Source organism: Ptychodera flava, chromosome 2 (assembly GCF_041260155.1).
Source record: "Ptychodera flava strain L36383 chromosome 2, AS_Pfla_20210202, whole genome shotgun sequence".
In the NCBI taxonomy this organism is placed as follows: Eukaryota; Metazoa; Hemichordata; class Enteropneusta; family Ptychoderidae; genus Ptychodera; species Ptychodera flava.
The window spans coordinates 34,581,227-34,601,621 of record NC_091929.1 but is presented as its reverse complement, the minus strand read 5'-3'; the positions used below and the strand labels follow the sequence as shown (position 1 = coordinate 34,601,621).

The window sequence follows — 20,395 nt, the reverse complement described above, 5'->3', positions numbered from 1 at the left end:
ATGAATGTATCGCTCTAGGCTCACTAATGGTCAAAGCAAATATGTGAGTATACCACCTGAGGAAAATAAATAGTGATGTGTCTCGCTGTGAACATCGACTGAAGATGTCAGTGAGAATAATGTTTTGAGGTTATTACGAAAATACCGCAAAGGATGCACGAGGATATTGGCGCAGCGTATTGCCCGCCTCGAAGCGGTTGGCGTATTTTCGTGATAACCTTATTATTATACATCTCACATTCTGAAGTGGGGTATCAAACTGTCAGAGTAGTGACCGTTTTCGTATCACGCAAGTAAAGCTATGTCGGGCACGCTTATACAAGTTCTAGTATAAAGTGTCCACTACACATACGTACGTATAGAGCGCGCGCGAACATAATGACTGTGAATAAAGTCGACCTGGCTGGCAGTGGTGCCACACACTGTAATATTGTTGTGTTTGTGTTGGTATATAAAGCCCGGAGATGAAATACAACGTACATATTCTGGCGCTCGTCCTATGGGTCCCTTGAAACCGTTCAACAGTGAACGCCCAGATACAGCCGCATAGGATGGGGCGCCTTGAAACCGTATGTGTCACGGAACGGGCGTTCCGTACGACTCTTCAGAGCACGCAAAATGCAATTGTTCTTGATGGTAGATGTATAATAATGTGTTGAATTTAACATACTGTGGACGCCTTACTCATCAGATTCTAATCTTGCCTTTAAGAATTGTTCCAATTTAAAGTGATAGAAATATGTCTGATCTCTCCACAATGCTTTGATTCATATGATTAGTGCATTAGCATGATTAACGCGACTTAACGCGACTTAAAATTTAAAAGGACTCAAGGGAGTAAGAGGGTAAGTAACCTACCACATTAAATGCCTTTATATTATTTCATGAAAGGCTTGTCACAAGTTTTCGGGCAGTTGCATGTGCAGGTGGCGTATGCGATACTAAACACTATTTATTAAACACTATTCGGAGGCATCATGGGCCAGTGGCTAGAGCAGTGGACTCACGATCAAAGGATGGTGAGTTCGAGCCCGGCATGGCTGTGGTGTTGTGTCCTTGGGCAAGGCACTTTATTCCTCATTGCTTCTCCCCACCCAGGAGTGATGGGTACCTGGTAGGACAGAGGTTGTTATGTGTGCGTTTAGCTCTGCTGCGCTTATTGGCTGCACATGTGAGCTGTGTCTGCTCCCCAGGGAGTTGAGTGGTATCATATTAGGTCCAGTGACCAGGGGTAATAATAATTGTAAAGCGCCTTGATCACATCTACTTGTGGATATGTGCGCTATATAAGAACCAAATATTATTATTATTATTATTATTATTATATTTGAAATAAGGACATTTCTATTGGTCCGATGCTTGCCATAGGAAAAGCAAATGCTTCAACGGACCAACGAAATCCTTGTTGTATACGATGAACGACACTAACATTGAGATCAACAACAATGAAGCCTTTGACTCAGTCACTTGTAGACTTTTACTGCATAAACTCTGACAGCTTAAGACATGTTTCCCCATAAGGGCTGTGGCACCATTAAAAAATACTTAAGAACAAAAGTGCATGATGCGTCATGCGCACAAGCTTTGTCACATGACTGTTGCCTTATATTAGCAAAGTGCATTGACGCACTTGTACTCAACGACTCGCCTGTGCTAGAACAGTGTGCGTTTTGTAAACAGAATAATCAAGACGTCTTTGGAGAAAACCATCTTTGAGATAGGTAAGCTCTTTATGTCCTTTACGCCAACCGATACATAAGCTGAGATAAGTTAGAAAATGTGTCCATGTGTTGTGTACTATCTCAAAGTGGGGGGGGGGGGGAGTAGACGAGCCTAACACACTGAGGAGTAAAGTGCCTTGCCCAGGGGCACAACACCGACACCGACAGTGACTCCATTACCAGGATATGAACCGGGTCTCGAACTCTCCATCCTTCGATAGTGAGTCCTTTACCCTAACCACTACGCCATGGTGTCTCCTATAAGTCACATTTCAGCTGCAAGTGGTAAGAGTATATTATTACAAGTGTTCTCATCAAAATCATTATTTTTACGACAAAATCTAGTAAATCAGAAAATGTTCCAGGCCAATGCGTTTCGCCCAGTTTTAGGGACCGTTCAGTTTTTACGGCCGGGGGGGGGGCGGCAAAATCTTGTCGCCGGTGTTCAAAAAAATGATGACCCCCCCCTGCATTTTTCGCGAAAAGTGATGACCCCCCCTTTGTCAGACGAAAAAATTTGATGACCCCCCCCCCACTGAAAAATAACCAAAACCCATATGTCAAATTTACCCGCACGGTTTTGATTTGAACTCCGGTACGCGGCGCACTTTATTCTTGTAGCAGAGATGCCAGTTTACAAACTTCTCAGCCACATCCATGCAAACGTCTGTTAATTAGGACGACTGTAAGGCAATTTTTAACTTCATTTCCATAGACAAATTATGTCCATGGACATTGTATAAAGTAAACTTTATTGGAGTGGTTCGCCAAAGGCAGCCCTCCGGTTAAGAGGGTCATGGGCCATTACGTAAAGTCAACTTTATTCTAGTGGGCAACCAAAGGTGGCCCACTGGTAAAAAGAGGGTCGATCATGGCCATTGCATGAAGTAAACTTTACTGAACAGGGCCGCTGAAGGCGTCCGGCCGTTAAGATGGTCATGGGGTATTACAATAAAGTGAATTTATTGTAGTGGGCCACCGCAGGCGGCCCGCCGGTAAAGAGGGTCGATCATGGCCATTGCATGAAGTAAACCTAATTGGAGTGGGCCGCCAAAGGCGTCTGCCCGCTAAGAGGGTCATGGGTAATACATAAAGTATATTTATTGTATTGGGCCGCCGAAGGCGGCCCGCCGGTAAAGAGGGTCAATCATGGCCATGGCATAAAGTGAACTTTATTGTAGGTATTATGTTTTTGAAAATGTGGTGACCCCCCCTTTCCTACCAGTGAAAAAGTGATGACCCCCCCCCCTTCTTGGATTCCAAAATTATGATGACCCCCCCCCTGGATTTTGCCGGCCCCCCCGGCCGTAAAAACTGAACGGTCCCTTAGTTGGGCCACCTCGGTAGGCCCCACCCATTTCAAAGACTTTCTTTCCTGTCATGCGATCCGAGTTGTATTGTTCCACTGGTTGCGGTAGATACCATTATTCCCTTGGGTGTTAAGCTACTTTCAATGGCAGGTTTCACTCCTTGACCTACAGATTGATGCGTGAGATATTCTGGATGCATAAGTGCGACACCTGCGGGAACAATAGGGTCAACCTAAAACAGTAGAACTTAATGTTTATGTGATTTAGGAGAAATCCGGACACCGAACTTTCTAATTACCCAGCATGTTTGCCGACAATATCGAGACTTTGATCAATAATCACCACAGCACAGCACGTCTTTGATTCAAAATGCCAACTGAGTGAAGGTCTGGTTGCGTTCGCTTCATAGGTTGCAAGGGGTACGCAGTTTCTGGGAGGATAGTTTTCACTTTGGCATTAACTATTTTGTTGGAGGGGTTGATGCATCACACGGCTTTTGGGAATAAAACAAGGTGTACGAAATAATTTTATACATTAAATAACAAAAGTACGTAACCTTAGAAAACCAAATCTCAAAGTTATTGCATACATTGTTTCTGTTTCCTCATTTTGATGATGCATGTATCCATGTATGCTATTGATCAACAGCAAAGTGTGAACTGTGAACCTGCGGGCTTCGGGTTGCGGGTCACAATTAATTTTTTCTTGGTTAATATACCGTCTTTTTCCTGTCAAACTTCAATGAAACTCATTTTTTCGCATATCGTATCCGAGACAATGTTTTTCGCGCTCATTTTAAAAGCTGCACGTTGATAGCGGTGTTTCATCGTAATTAAAATTGTTCTTAGGCCAAAAAATTGATTTGTTTCTGGTCAGCGCGCGCGTCTCTTCAAAGAGTGCGCGTCGAGACTTTTTTTTTAATTTTCAAGGTCTCTTGAAGCAGTTCTAATTCGCCGTGTGGTGGTGCTCCGAGGTCAAATGTCAACCACATTTTAGGCCTATTTTACCCTGTTCCAAAACTTGTACTTTTCCCAAAAACCATTGTACTGCAGGCAGGTTTAATTAGCCTGTACCGAGCAGGGGAGTTTGGGTAGTTTCTCCCAGAAGACATCCTATAACAGGGGAGCGTTCCAGGAACAAGCATGGACGACCTCCGTTAACATAACATGTCATTTATAGCTTTGTAGCCACTATTCAAGGCATTGAATGTTATTAGCCCAGGGTTAAAAGATCCTCAAGCCCTTTTGTCTCGTCGACCACGGTCCAGAGGGACCGTGTGTCGACGTTTCTGTATCATCGACGCTGCATAAACTGTACGAGGATCTGTCTCTTGGTACCTTGAATTCCGGCGACCGATTTGTTTTGAACGACGAGCACGGTGACTGTTCAGTTGAAGCGAAAGTTGCCAAGGATATATGAGTTCAGTCCCAGTGCAGTTGGCTCCAATGACAGCGCAAGTTGGAAACGTGTAAAAAAGTGTATATGACATTCGATCTGAGAGAGAGTTTTGATAAGACTGATGATATAAACAAGACGCCAGTACAGAACGTAATTAAAGTGCAATGGGGTCAGCTCGAATTTCGCCGTCGCTAAAGCAATTGGACAGACCAAATGCCAGATTTAAACTTCATAAAATTAAAGATATGGTCAGTTGGCTCATAATGAACAATCTCGGATGGGATGTCAGCAGTAAAGGCCTCGGGGACCAGTTTTTTAAAGTATCGTGAGATGCGCTGTGTTTAATTGACCCTCATCGTGTGAAACTCGGTCAGCAGCAGTGTCAAATTCCCTCTTTGTACGCGATGTGTCAAGGATACAACATACAAGCCTCTCATAGACATGTGATGGAAAGCTTGGAAGGGGATGAACTCTGGAACCTTGCAGAGCTGCTTGTCAACATTCTAGAGCAGGTACGGCTCAATATTTTAATGTGTGTATTGAAAAATGTAGTAAATTGTGTTTGTTTCCTATGCATTGTGATTGTAATGCATTTGTATTGTGCATGATATTTTGATAGTCTATGAACAAATAATTCAGGCAAGACCACACAAGTCAATAGTTGCCGTATTTTTAAAATCCAAATCATTGCAAAAATGGCTAGGATACATGAGTGTGTGTCGTGATGCATATCAACTTTTTTTGGGAAAATTTGTCTTTTTTTCTGCGTGTATAGACACTCATAATATTTCTCATATTTTTAGAATTGGATGGGGTTCATAATTAATGTATTTTTGCCAGTGACAGTGTATTAACAAATATACTTTGTTTTTGTTTCTTGTGCATTGTGATAGTAATGCGTCTTTGTTGACTGAATAACTTTTGTGCATTATATTTTAATAGTAAATAAACAAATTCAGGTAAGACTACACAATCAAGTCTTTAGACGTAGCCATATTTTAAATACAAAATATTTATGAATTTAGTTTCATGCAAGAATGGATAAGGCTGAACATGAGTCTGTACTGTGATGCACAAAGTTATTTTAACAGCCAGGAAAATTTGTCGATAAGTTTTCTTAGTCTTTTGAAATTTATTATATTTCTCATTTTTTTTGTAGAATTGGATCAATAGGGAGGAATGGCTAGCCTGTGGTTCAACCCTGAGTGCATTTATTAAGGAAGGACAGGAAAACCACATCTTTGCCATAGTGTTTCTTCGAGCTGACTTGCAGTGCAATAAAACCGTGGACATCCCACACTATTCTTCAGCGATTTTTCCAGCAGCCGAATCAATGTCGCAACACTACTATCCGACACAAGATAGCTCTTCATAGCATGGCAGAGCTGTGTGTTACCGGCTGAAGTGAGAAGCCTATAGCCGGTAACACACAGCCTTGTCACGAAGAGCTACGCCCCTACGCTGCATAATATTTCCGTTTTCTTTTTAGCATTTTCGGAAATGCCAAAAGGGATATCAAGGATAGCTGTACTGATGAGTATGTAACCCCTTCCAAAAAGCAGAAAGACTCGACGTGCACGTTCTGACATGACGCGCGCGGTGACCAGAAACAATTTTATTTGGCCCAATGGCCAGAGTGATAATTCTTTGCTTTGCCCCATCCCCGATTCTTTGTAAGGTAGTCTCACCATGTGATAAATTTTTCACTTCAATGACTTCGTGAACAAGCTTTGTCACATGACCGTTGCATAATAATAGCAAAGTACAATGATCCACTTGTACTCAACGACTCACTTGTGCTAGAACATTCCCTTCGAACAGCGTGCGTTTTGTAAACAGAATAATCGAGACGTCTTGGAAAAAAACAATCTTTGAGAAAAGTAAGCTGTATAAGTCAACCAAAACATAATCCGAGCTAGAGTTTAGGAGACCAACTTTTCTCAAAGTTTATGCTAGAATTTTCTCTTATATGTATATGAGAGAGTGAACATTCTAATCTTTGTTTACTTACTGTTATGTATTTAAGAATGAGACTTCAAGGTTCAGTAATGTTTAAAAAATGTGTCGCTGTGTTGTGCACAATCTCAGAGCACTGAGGAGTAAAGTGCCTTGCCCAGAGGCACAACACTGTGCTACAGTCTGTAATTTATCGTCTTTTCGACAGTGACCCCATTACCAAGTTCTTGAAGTGGGTCTCGAACTCACCACCCTTTGATAGTGAGTCTGTTACCCTAAACACTGGGCCACGGTGCCTCCTATTAGTCAAATTCCTGCTGTCAGGGTTAAGAGTATAACCAGTGTTCTCATCAAAGTCATTAATTTTTAGCGACGAAGTTACATAACTGAGGAAGCTTATAGGGTTGAGGAAGCAAAAGTGACGTCACTTCCATCAACAGCTTCCGGAAAACTATTTTGTCACTCCACGTGATCACACTGCTATATATATACTACACCACGAGAAGGAAACGCGAGTGTTGTGTACATGAAATAATAATAAAGTGAAAGTTAGAGCGTACGTGTGTGTGTATTGTGTATTGTGACTACATAGTCAATAATGCATTTACGTTAGAACGTCTGTGCTCAATCAATTTTGAAGTTTTTTTGTCGCCAGTGTAGTGGACCTGTGAGTGTGAAAACTATCGCTCTTGCGTTTGTGGTGAGGAAGTCCTCTCGGGGATGCAGATACCGTGCACCGTGCAGGTCGAACTCGGAGGTCAAAGCAAATGTGATAGACAATGCTCGGTCAATTTTAAGCTTTTTAGTCCCGTCAGCACGAGTTCGGTGGACACGTGAAAACTACTGATCTTAAGTTTGTGGTGAGAATACCTTCTCGGGGATATAGTTACCGTGCACCGTGCAGGTAGAACCCGGAGGTTGATGCCTCGCCGGCCTGCCGACTGCGTACCGTTACGCTGCAGCTGTTTGCATGAAAACGCGATAGACTATCGACTAGACCCTCTATGGAATAACGCATTTTACGTTAGAACGTCCATGCCATATCAATTTTGAAGTTTTTTTGTCTCGTCAGTGTAAATTACGAGATTGCTGGACATGTGAAAACTACTGATATTGTGTTTTAAGGACCGTTGTTTGTGGTTAGAATACCGTCTCGGGGATATAGATACCGTGCAGGTCGAAGCGTAAAATCGCGGATAAATTGTTTCGAAATTTAGGATGATATTGTTGAACGATGTATAGTTTGGCGGACATATGGACGTGTGATGCCTTTTGCCTTCGTGTTCGCAAATGGCAGTGATATACGCTGGTGTCGACGCGAGGTCATTGTGAAATCGGGCCGTTTTGACTTTTAAATACTAAATAGGGGTCGTGTTTTTCTGACAGTTGGAAAGGCGAGGCTGAAGTTCTTTTATTCGCAGAAAGAAACCAAAGATAGCATAATATTATTATAATATGATGAATTTAGTCATTGAGTATGCCTTGTTATATTAATTAAGGTAATTGACTTGACGTCCGTATGTCACATTGGTATGGTCCAAATGCCATGGAGCACGTGATACCGGTATAAACTACTGAACACGTGCAACGTTCCACACTCCATACAGTGGCGGCGCCCTCACTTCCGTTTCACCACTGCTCCCGCTTTCACCACTGCCACCGGTGGCAAAAATGTGGTGATTTACCACATTTTTACGAAGTTCACTTGATTGCAAATTTCAACAATGCCAAGCTCTGTATGGCTATATTTAATTTCAAAGTAAAAGAATAAAGTATAAAAGATGTCTTTATGTTGGTTTTTGTCGCATATTTGCAAAAAAATCTTTGGACCTACTTTTCGTGGGTGAATGTGATGTAAACTAGCTCAGGATAATATTTCATCAGTCATAAAATGAGGGCTACTAATTTTGTTTGCTCGAGAAATATGTCATGCGTCGCTTGCCCTTTTTCCCTTCCCTCTAACTCTGAGCCTACATTGACCATTTTGCAATCACCCTTGCTCGTAAAAGTAGCACAGTCTAGTGGGAACAACATCGTGTAAATTGAGGCAAATGACATGGTAGCAGAGATGCTACGACTTGCACAAGAGGAAATAGCAAATTTCAGTGACGATACATTACTTTAGGCGTATGGCTGTCGTCATCGGAAGGTGATGTGGTTGACATGTGTACGATTTTTTGAGTATAAAAGGAGGGTTTCCAATATGATAATAATGATGACAACATCATTAATCTTTATCTATTTCAAATAAAACTGCCTGCAGTCACGTTTTTGGGAGCCTTCAGTTCCGCAGATATCATTATTTTCAAGGGATACTGTCTAGATCTTTATTAAAATAATGGGCATTGGTCCAATAGCGATATATGAGAAACTTAAAGTTAGAATCGAATATTCCTTAATGCAACATGTGATAGAAAATCACATTTCCCAGATTATTTTAAATATAAATTATAAGGTTTAATATTCCAAAAATCGAATGGGCGCAAAATGTACCGCTTGATGCTTTAGATTCTAAAACATTACATTGACGGTGTTTAGTTTGCAAAAAGGAAACATATGGCAATCAAGATTGTCCCGTATGCAAATCGTCATGCGAGATATCATTAGGCCTACATCAGTAAATGCAGGGATTGACCGAAAATGCAAGTGTGAAAATCAAATAGGAAATTAGCTTATTGCCGAAATACGAATATGTTGATTAATACTGATTTCAACTAGGTATACCGATTTCCCGCAAACATTACGAATTATGAATATTCCTATTTCTCATCTTTTGTATAGACTTCATCCATCCCTGTTGGATGTGGTCTCAAGTTACAAGACAATAAGATGAAAATGATACAGAAAAGAGAGCAACAATTACGTCTGCTGCCAAAGGATTACGTCAGATGATAGAAAACTCTATTCTTCCATTGTAATTTTCATGAAACTTGGCACACTGCCCAGTCAAAACAGATCAGATTTCATTATGCTAGATATTCAGATACACTCCAGGCAAAGGTTTCAAAAGTTATTTGAAAATAGGCTTACTCGGCATTGTGTTATGTTATTGACAAAATTAGGGACCTTAATTATATTTTTAAAACTAGAGCGGTGACCTAATTTTTACCTTGAAAATCCGCGTTCTAAAAATGACATTTTCACTTTACTTATTGTACATTCTCAAAAACGCGTTCGATACACGCCACAAGTACTGCTGCGATATCACAGCCAGCCTTCAATCACCTCTAGTTCCCCGTACTTCTGCATTAATCCTTTCAGTTTATGTTTCCCGTCTCGTGTATGTTTTTGGTTCGGATACCAGTGTTCGAACATAATTCTGATCCAGTCGAATTTTGACCGGCGTTTTCATGGTAGCAGCCATATTTGTTGTAGCATGTTCTGTCAGGTGACTAACCTCCACCGTCTTGAACAAAATTCTGTTCAAGATGGCTACCCGGTACCTGACCCTATTTTTCCCCACGCCCTCTACCGGGGAAAATGGGTCAGGGAACCAGATTAATCCAAGTTGTATTGTTCTACTGTTTTCGGTTGATACCATTATTCCCTCGGGTATCTAGCTACTTTAAATGGCATGTTTCACGGCTAGACCTACAGATTAACGCTTGAGATGTTCTGGATACGTCAGTTCGACACCCGCGGGAACAATGGCGTCAACCGAAAACGGTAGAACTTGATGTAAACAGTGATCCGGACACCAAACTTGCTAATTACCCAGCATGTTTGCTTACAATATTGAAAATTTGATCGAGAATTACCCCAGCGCATCTTTGGTTCAATATACAAACAAAGTGAAGATCGGGTGGCGTTCGCTTTATAGGTTGCAAGGAGTACACAGTTTATAGGAGGATAATTTTCACTTTGGCATAAACTATTTTGTTACAAGGGTTGATGCATCACAGGGCATTTGAGAGTACAACAACGTTTACGAAATAGTTTTATACATTAAAAAACAAAAGTACGTACCATTATAAAACTGAATCCCAAAGTAATTGCATACATTCTTTGTGATTCCTCATTTTGATAATGAATGTGAAAATAATCTATATGAATGGGTAATGTATCCTTGTATGCTGCTGATCAACAGCAAAGTGTGAACTACGAACCAAGGTGAGGTATTTTGCGGGCTTCGGGTTGCGGGTCACACTTAATTTGCTCTTGGTTAATATATCATTTTTTACCGTCGGAAATCAATGAAACTCAGTTTTTCGCATATCGCATCCGAGACAATATTTTTCGCGCTTATTTTCAAAGCTGCACGTTAATAGCGGTGTTTCATCGTAATTAAAATTGTTATATCTGCTATGTCTTCATTTTAGTAGGCTATAGGCTTATAAGCCTACTGTTTTGGATTTTGACGATTTTTTGCGACAAAAAAGGTTCCGAAGTCATACCGAACAAAGTGGATGTAACTTCAACTGTGGAATAACAGCTAGGCCGGCCAAGCACTGAGTGACTGTGTGCGAGTTTCTTGAATATTAAGAGAAAGCAGCTGTGGGTCCATAGCTGTGGTGTTTTCAAAAGGAATTTCTACCTTTTGACCCCGGGGGGGGGTACTTCCATTACTTGCCAATATGTATACGTGCCGCCCAATGGGGTGGGTATTTCAGCAACTTGGTCTAAAATGGAGGTATCAATTCACAGTAAACCAGGGTCTAAAATGGGGTCGATTTTTGAGTGCCACACAAGAACAAATTCCAACTGTCAGTTCCCGTCTTCCTAGCACAGGGTTTTGAGCTGCACTCTGTGTGGCAGGGGAACCATTAAAGAGACCCCCTGGCTTTAGCCAAAATAAATATAGACTTTGTTTTAAAACACTGTCACTAATTGGTCAGAACTCCATATATGGAAGAATTTTGCCCAATAGAAAATATCGAAACAAAGTGGCTCTACTACTATCATAACAGGTCGACCATGGGAAAACTAGCAGTGCCTTATTGACGAACGGCGAGGCTTCTTGTAGTTTGGAATTTTAAAAACCACCAGTCAGACTGTAACTGCAGGTAACTGATAATTTCAGAAGCTGGACAAAACTTTGGTGAGGGTGACAGATAGTTTCTTTCACTCAATTTTTTTAGCATTTCCAAAAATTTTTTTCGGAAATCATGGCTTGGCCAGCAACAACAAAGCCGTAAATGCAGTATAGTGGTAAGCTCTGCCAGTAGCTCGGTCGCGCAAATGCTTGCTTTTTACCCGATTACGTTTTTGCAAATTTTGACACCGTGACTTTTGACCAGGTTCAAAGGTCATAAGGTCTAAAATGGGGTCCTAAAATAACGAGATTTTAGGTCTAAAATGGGCCCCGGGTTTTTTTTACGTGCGGCCGCACACCCCTACCACTTCTCAGAGCAGGTACCCCCCCCCGGGGGCTTTTGACCCCGCCACCCACAGCTATGGGAATCGTAAACAAACGTCCACAGTACGCTTGACAGCGCACTTAGCTTGTCGCAACTTTGTTCGACGATATTTAGAAAAGTTTCCACCACAATTACAATTGCCAACACCCATCGACAGCTTTGTTATTAGGGACCTACCGCGATCATAAATCTGCTCAAAAATTCCCAAACTATCGCCATTTGTCCAGCCTTTTCCGACATGAGTACTCGCATTAACCGTTGTTTTTCTGGCGTACAAGCGATTGACGAGGCTTAGTGCAGTGAGTCATTAAAGTCACTAGAGCGGTGACCTCTCAACTCCCGAAAAGAAACTGACATCATCGATGATGCAGGACACCACGTTACAAGCATTAAGAAGTTTGAGAGGTCACCATTCACGTGCCCCCCTGCCTGGAATGCATCAATGACTGTGTTTTTACTAGTACAATGTTTCCGTTACGGGGTCTGACGCCCAAGTTGCGCGGCCAACACGCTAAAATGTTGCCAGATGTTGCTGAATCAATGTCGCAACACTACTATCCGACACAAGATAGCTCTTCTTGGCATGGCAGGGCTGTGTGTTAACCGGCTATAGGCTGAAGTGAGAAGCCTATAGCCGGTGACACACAGCCTTGCCACGCAGAGCTAAGCCCCCCTCCCCTCCCCCAAAGTTGTTGGTCCTTGACATTCAGCAAAGTGATGCGGCAACGCGGTTTTCTTTTTTTCCTTTCTTTTTTCTCTCAGTTTTTTATTAAGGTTACTAGCAATACAGTTTGGCACCATTGATGCAGCAGTTATTGTCTTTAATCGCTGGCTGCATAATATTCCCGTTTCCTTTTTAGAATTTTAGGAAATGCAAACGGGGATATCAAGGATAGCTGTACTGATGAGTATGTAACCCCTCCAAAATAAAGAAAGACTCGACGTCCACGTTCTGACATGACTCGCGCGGTGACCAGAAACGATTTTATTTGGTCTAACGGCCAAAGTTTGCAAAGTGATAATTCTTTGCTTTGCCCCATCCCAAATTCTTTGAAAGGTTGTCTGGTCATGTCATAAATTTTTCACTTCAATGACTTCGCAAACAAGCTGTGGGTCAACCCCATCTATCGCACGACGCTTTACAATCTATTGAAATTAACCTGTGCTTGTTTTTCGATTTGGCGGGAACTGCCTTAAATAGCACAATGTCTGCGCGTGTAACAAAAGTGGCGCTAAAGATTCGGACTGGTTCTTGTTTTTACTACTGCAATGTTTCCGTTACGTAGGGTCTGACGCTCAAGTTGCACGACAAAACAGGCTGAAATGTTTCTGGTTCGCTGAGTCAACGAGTTTGTGAACTAGCTGTGGGTGAACCCCATCCATCACCCCATTTACAATCTGTTGAAACCTGTACTTTGTTTTTCGATTTGGCGGAACTGAATTAAACAGCAAAATGTCTGCGCAAGTAAAGGGGCGCCAAACGTTTGGACACATGTAACAAGTTCTGCGGTTTGTTGATACATTATTGCTAATTTATGTAATTATATGGGACAAGAGTTCGTTTACTTGAGACAGAATACGCATACTTATACACATGAAAATAACAAAAATACCGCCACTTTTCTTCTTTTTTCCAAGCATAGACACTCGAAAGGTTTTGTTTCGAGTGTCTTGTGCTTTAAGTAATATATCAGCAGCCACGATGAAAAGAATGGACGCCATAATATCCCCCAGTTGGTGAGAGGGGTACCCTCATTTTATAACCTTTCCGAAATGAGTAGCTACGTAATGAAATAAGGCTTATAGACTAATTATCTTTCGATACCGTTTTAAGGATAAACTTGAAAAGGGTCCTTATACCATTTTACATTGAAATTTGAGGTTAAAGGAAAACCTTTGGACGCGTTTAGCCATGGATTTCCCATGCATACTTGATAGACACTTGTAGAAATTGAATCCACAGAATGATTTATCCCTCTCACACACACAAAGCAGGCACGCTTTTGTGATAGTTCTTTGACCTAAAAAACCGGGCGGAAAATTACCCTTCACGTCATTGTAGGCATTGTAGTGCCTTTTGAATAAATGCAAAGGCTCGGTGCACCGAACCTTTTAAACTGAGGGCCGTTTGTACTTTTCATTTCCGCGAGTGCCAAATAGGGGTGAGTGCCAGGGGGACGCATATATCGGCTATTTGATGGAAAAGCATCGCGTCGAACACGATCGCTCCCCGCTCAGGACGAACAGAGGGATAGGAATCAATTTTATCTTAAAGACAATGTTATAATCCAATTTAGACAAGCGAAGTTAATTCTATAACTGTCCAAAGAAAGCATATAAAATACCATTTTGTTGGATAATTTGTCCTGCCGATAGAATTTGGCTGGGGAGTACAGGCGATTAAAAGCACTGCGTGAAATTGCGAGATCTCGCGAGAGTATAGGAAAATCGCATTTTCGTATAAATTATGAATTCTTAGCGACTTATTACTGCACAATAGTGTTCTCGATCGTACAGAGAACGAGAGGGCAAACAACCGCATCCTGCTTAAACTTGGTATTCGAGAACGGCAGGACGAAAAATCTGGGGAGGGGTAAGTGGTCAACTCGCGAACTTTTCACTATACAATAACAATGGTCACGATGACAACGCGACTGGTGTTGTCTATAAATATCGATGTTTACCGTGAGTTTTTCACATAGTAACAGCAGTTACTCAGTCTATTGTCTGTCTTCAGAACTCATATGTGAGTTCAGCAGGACAAAAAGACAGGAGGCATTGGTTTTCAACGACTCCAGGCATATCAAGTCAAGCAAACAGATTATATTTTGGCTGAAACAATCACTGAAGAATTGAATTTTTTATGTGAAAAGATATCGCACTATAATACAATCAGTGCATGTTTTTTATGCAAGTGTAACAAAGTTTCTCTTTTGCATGTGAATACGCCATAACGTGTATGTTTATTAAGTTCGACGTCAAAACAAATCAAGCAGATGAAGTGCCGTCAATCTCTTCTCGTCTCGAGATTCGGAAAATTTAACACTTGTTTACGTATGGATAATATTGTCAATTGCTGTCATTGCGGAGATTGAAGGTGTCCTTGTAAGAACAATAAAAAACCCTACAGTATTCGTATCGGTAGCTTGCAGAAGCAACACGGCATAACTGTTGCCTTTCATAATGATCTTATAGAACCTATAGTTTTCAGGATCAGTTCAAGTGTAACGATCGCGGATTATTCCTTTTGTCATTGTAATTTATACTCGCCTCACACAGCGTAGAGATGAGGCAATATTACATATAGATTTTCAGACAGTATTATTATTACTACGAGATACCATCTGTTCAAAAAGACGAGGTTAACCACTATCTTAGCTGATTGGGCTAATCCAACTTCAACAAAACACTCTGTATTTTGCCGCACGTAATTTAACCCTTTCACCACCATTGCTTCGCCAAAGCCCATTGTCACCATTTGTGAGGGCATAAGGGGTGAGCAGGTTAACTTACATATAGGCAGGTTGTGTCAAGAGAGAGAGAGAGAGAGAGAGAGAGAGAGAGAGAGAGAGAGAGAGAGAGAGAGACAGAGAGACAGAGAGACAGAGAGACAGAGAGAGAGACAGAGACAGAGAGACAGAGAGAGAGAGGAATTATCTCTAACTAAATCGTTAGTTTTTCGTTTTAGATATCAAATTGAAGACATCGACCTACAGGATTACAATGTCTGGTTTGGTTGTATTCATATTGATATTAGGTAAGCTATGGAATATATTATCTTGGATTCTGACATGTGCCAAATAAACAATGCAGATGGTACCACTGCACTTTACATATATTCAGTTTCCAAAGATGGCTACATCTTGCCTGAACGCACATTTTGGGAAAAATAACAGAATAAAATGGTCTGAATCTGGAAAACACTTCAAAAATACAGAAAAAATATTATCGTTCCTTCCTAACCTTACCAAAGTCAACGATAATATTGTCCATGTCAACAAATATACCGCTAATTAATTGCATACGTCTTCCCTGCCTCTTACCTGCTGAAAACTATCGTACGATCAATCTATCATTCTTTCTCTCCCTTATCTATTATCATTCTATCTATCTATCTATCTATCTATCTATCTATCTATCTATCTATCTATCTATCTATCTATCTATCTATCTATCTTCTATCTATCTATCCATCTGTCTATCTATATATCTGTCTGTCTATCTTAAATACGTTTACATGCATTACGGTGGAAGTTTTATCGATGCCTGCAAAAATATTCTTTATACTCTAGACCATTGGCGGTATGCTTGAAAAAGATTGATTTATATCAATGCTACTATTAGTTAAAGTTGCTGTAAAGATTTTGGAATTTCATAAAAATTTAAAATGGCTTTTGTGCATTTTATTAGATGAAAGAGTCAGAAGATAGGCGTTTTTGTCGGCATATGCAAGACGACTTAGAAGTATACGCCAACAGATATTATTCCGTTTTAAAGCACCTATCGCCATGTCACACATAAGGTCAATTTGTTGTACGATTTTACAGGTTTTGCCAGCAACTTGAGTGTTGCCTTGAAATGTTATGTGTGTGAGGGAGTTGGTGCAGGTTGTCAAACCGATTTTATGGTCACAGATCAAGAACAGGAGTGTGGTTCGTACGAGGATCATCGTTGTCAAGTAAGTAAAATAACGCATCTGCTGTATGTGTCTGCATTCCTCTCCATATATCAATATGTAGTTCCATGACTATGTTAGTGATTGACTGGATGTGTATTTGTCAAATGTGCATCTGTATAGCGTTCCTAAAAGTGTTATTTCCTTTGCTATTTCTCAGGTTATTCGAACTGAAAATGATGGGAAAGTGATAGAGTTCGCCAGGACTTGCGTCGCTGCATCAAAGTGTGAGGATGGATGTGGGTCGGATGAGGAAGACGGTAATGAAATAGGCTCATTTAGGCCTAATACTTTGAAACGACAACTAATCAGGAACAATAAACTTACAACACATACAATCATTTACGGTTATCTTGGATCAAGAGTACAAAACGAATTACTATCTGTATACTTTAAAAGGAGATTATTTGTAGAGTTATGGAAGCTACTAACGTGCAGCATAGGAGTTATTTATTTGTCGCTTTCTCCATTCTTTAGTAGAGGCCTTATGACCATAGTATGATAATGCTTTAATATTTTTTTCTTTCTTTTGCAATATTTCAGGTGACAAGGCTAGCGATTGTAAAGAATGCTGCAAAACAGATCTGTGTAATACGGGAAACACCGGAGTGCTGTTCACACCTATCGTACATCTGCTGGTCGGTGGTACGGTTATGGCTCTGGCAATGTCTGTGATTATGTCAGGGTGAACGACTGCGTTTTCCAATCGGTTCAGATCTTCCTGTGTGAAATCTGATGTTTTTTTCTAATATACACAAGCTACGCAAACGCGTACCGTGAAAACCAAATAATGTGTCCCCATTGGCCTACTTAGTTTTAGACTTGTTATAATTAGGACCATCATTGTATCTGGAAATGTTAAATAACGGTTTACTTATTTACCCAAATCCCTTTAAATGGTAACGAAAGAGTGCAGGCAGAATGCGCCTTGATGACAGGTATTCGGACGTCTCTCAAACTTTTTTCAAATCTTTTCTGATCTACCTCTTGTTTGGGTTCATTTTAAATCTCTTGGTGAATGAAAACTTTTAACCGTCTTTTTATTTCGAAAGTAAGATTTTTTATCATCTTCGAGTTAGCACAGGCATGGAAGCCATTCTGAAATTCGAATATCGATAACTCATGGTTACTTTTTTCTCTGGTACTAAAATTTGCATTGTGACCCCCTCATTTTTAGCTCATATTTGGTTTTACATATAAATACCGAAAAGAGCTTATATGATGAGTCTGGATGGCGTCTGTATGTCTGTATTTTTGTGGGTATGTATGTGCGGATGTATGTCCGTCACACACAAAGGCTCCCATACCGCCAAAGCTACCGTCTCAGTATTTGGTGTACAGGTAGATGTAAGGGTTGAGATGTGAATTTGTTCAAATGAACACATCAGTGTCAAAAATGTGCAAATGAGGTAAGAAAAAGGGAAATACTGCAAGTGTGCAGGAGTGGTGGCAGTGAACTGAATCAGCCCACACATCTGAATAAGAGGATTTTGACCTTTAACCTATTTGTATGCAGGATACCTATTATGTTTGGGAGTGGTAGCAGTAACTGAAACAGCTAATTGGTCATTTCCTGTCATTGTTTATGAACTGTGACATATTAACAGATATGCTGAAACCATGGATGTCTATTTTTGTACATCCATGGTAGAAAGATTCTCTGCTATGCATGTTGCTAAAGTTGACCTTCAGTACCTACAGTTTCAGACCTTATTTACTTTTGTCATTCTTAATTTTCTGGTTTAAATATTTCTTGTTTTTCTGGTTGTACTGCGCAGAAATTGTCATAACATCAACGTATAATTTCCCTGCACTGAACAGATAGAAGTAACACTTGTTGTTGATCTTTGGTATGTACCAATTCTGATCAAATTTGAGCGACACCGTATAATTGCGGTATTTTTATTCTTGATTTTGAAAGAGAATGGTTTGGCGAAAGTTTAAATCTTACACTTTCGAGGCGCATACTACCCTAAAGGTAATCATAATCATTCCATATACTAAAATTAATACAACCCTGCGAGAACAAAAGAACAAGAGAAAAAATGATGGCAAGCAGTCAGCCTGATGGAATCAATTCACTATATGGGAACATGACAGAGGTTTAGGAAAATAAGAGAATTAAATTAGGCTGCATAAGAGTCAATTCGATGCCAAAAGACAACCAAGTTGTTGATACAGGCAATATGAAACATTATTGATTCCTGACATTTTCACTTCACTAGTATTTCGGACAGTTATTTGCAAAAAGATGCGATGGAAATCAACACAATTTCAACCTGTATACACAATCAGATATTTGAGAAAACTCTCAGTAAGTTTGTAAAATATTCCTACATGTTTAAAAGGCCTGTGCCGGCGTCAGATCGTCCTGCAGGGAAAGACACTTAATAGATTACAATTTCAATGGAAAACGAAAGACTATGGCACTTAATAATCCTCTTATAGACTTAAACAAACTTGATCCCGGGGATTAAGTCTCTGGCATTTAAGCAGGTAACTTTTCGTAAACATTTGTAATCAAACAAAATCAAAGATATTTTATATTCATCAATGTAATTAATTAACCTTTAATGAATATGTTGAATTAAACATTCCTGTCGCCGGCGTGCTCTAAGGTTTGTCTGAATCTTTCCGAGTTATTTGCATTTTCAATATTGAACTTCCTTAAATGTTTGCCGAGAATTAAAGAAATAAATAATCAAGTATTACATTAGTCATTTTCATGATATTCTGCTCTATCACTCGTGTGTTCCACATGCAAGACATCGACTCATGGGGCAGGGCAACAAGCTGATTTATGTTCAGCGTTGAATTGCGTATAAAAGTCGCTAATTGAAATTATTCATGGGAGTTTTTCAAATGGCTGGAATCTTTAAAAAAATTACTTTGGCGCTAGAAGGGTTAACCCATTGAGCGCCAAAGTCAACTTTTGTCACCTTTAGAAAAAGAACCCTAGTCAATTTGTTTTTTTAATTTTTGGCAAAATTTTGATGAAAACCTGTAGCCAATGAAATGTGATGTCCGTTTTGTCCAAAATGATAAAAAATTACAGAAAATTCATAAAAGTATTTTAAATGTTGCACTTAAATTTTGGTGGGAAAAATTACAGCACTCAAAGGCTTAATTTACATTCAATATTAACAGACAGACATTTTTCAAGAGAAAAAAAGTGAAAAATGATTTCAAGAGAAAGCTGCTCAAAATTCAACTTGCATAAACACGTAAAAATAAAAGTTCATTTAATTAAAAAGGTTAGTTTTGTATATTTTCCTAAAGCAACTGATACCTTATACGGAAGGACTGTAAGCGAAAGTTTGATTAAAAAGATGACTAGTCGTCGTAGAAGGAAAAACGTTGGGAGTGTTATTATTACAGTTTGTTTGAGATGTATATTGTTGCATTGAAGCCATGGAATTTGCTTTGGAAACACTCACTATACACTTAGTATTTATTTTCAAGAGCTGTTAAAGGTATGCTGTCACCTGTTCCGATTTTGCCACTATTGCCATGGAAAGAGAAAATCTAACCTATCAAAGTTTTAAGCGGGTTTCCACTTTTTAAAAACAGCGCCATCACACGGGCATTTTTAATACCAAGGAACGCCCCCTTGACCATATATAGGCATATTTAGATTACAGGTGACTGTTTACCTTTAATATGTTTATAAATTGCGTCAAATTATGACAGTCGAACAACTTAACTTGTACCATATATTTGCCAGTGACCAGGCTGCTAGTGCACTTGAACAACACAATTGGAAATGTTCTTTTCGAAAAGTACTGGGTTGAAAGTTTTGGGGAGTAGGGATGCTCCCACAGATAATAACATTGTTCATAGGAAAATTAAATTGAGTTGTTACAGTGAATTTCAAAAAAGGTTGGACTTACAACTTGCTCGGGTGCACGTGATTAGATAAACGTTTCTGGCAATAGAAAATAACGCCAACAGTATCCATCGCAAACGTTATCCTTTGAT

General features: G+C 40.0%; 1 protein-coding gene across 2 annotated transcripts; it reads left to right on the top strand.

Annotated features, from left to right (window-relative positions):
- Window positions 1–1,586: 1,586 nt before the first annotated feature.
- LOC139119668 (ly6/PLAUR domain-containing protein 2-like) lies at window positions 1,587–19,034 on the top strand. Of its 2 annotated transcripts, none has more exons than XM_070683495.1 (5): window positions 1,587–1,721; window positions 15,431–15,499; window positions 16,290–16,420; window positions 16,578–16,677; window positions 16,961–19,034. In XM_070683495.1, the coding sequence occupies exons 2-5, from the start codon at window positions 15,466–15,468 to the stop codon at window positions 17,104–17,106; spliced, it is 411 nt and encodes a 136-aa protein (XP_070539596.1). In that variant the 5' UTR covers window positions 1,587–1,721; window positions 15,431–15,465; the 3' UTR covers window positions 17,107–19,034. The 2 variants fall into 2 exon arrangements, with proteins under 2 accessions (XP_070539596.1, XP_070539604.1); XM_070683503.1 differs by lacking the exon at window positions 1,587–1,721 and adding an exon at window positions 14,178–14,335.
- Window positions 19,035–20,395: the final 1,361 nt, after the last annotated feature.

Bases quoted from the DNA above. Each gene is read 5' to 3' on its own strand.
- LOC139119668 (XM_070683495.1), top strand. From the start codon at position 15,466: ATGTCTGGTTTGGTTGTATTCATATTGATATTAG. The intron at 16,421-16,577 runs GTAAGTAAAATA...GCTATTTCTCAG, and splicing joins ACGAGGATCATCGTTGTCAA to GTTATTCGAACTGAAAATGA. The intron at 16,678-16,960 runs GTAATGAAATAG...GCAATATTTCAG, and splicing joins TGGGTCGGATGAGGAAGACG to GTGACAAGGCTAGCGATTGT.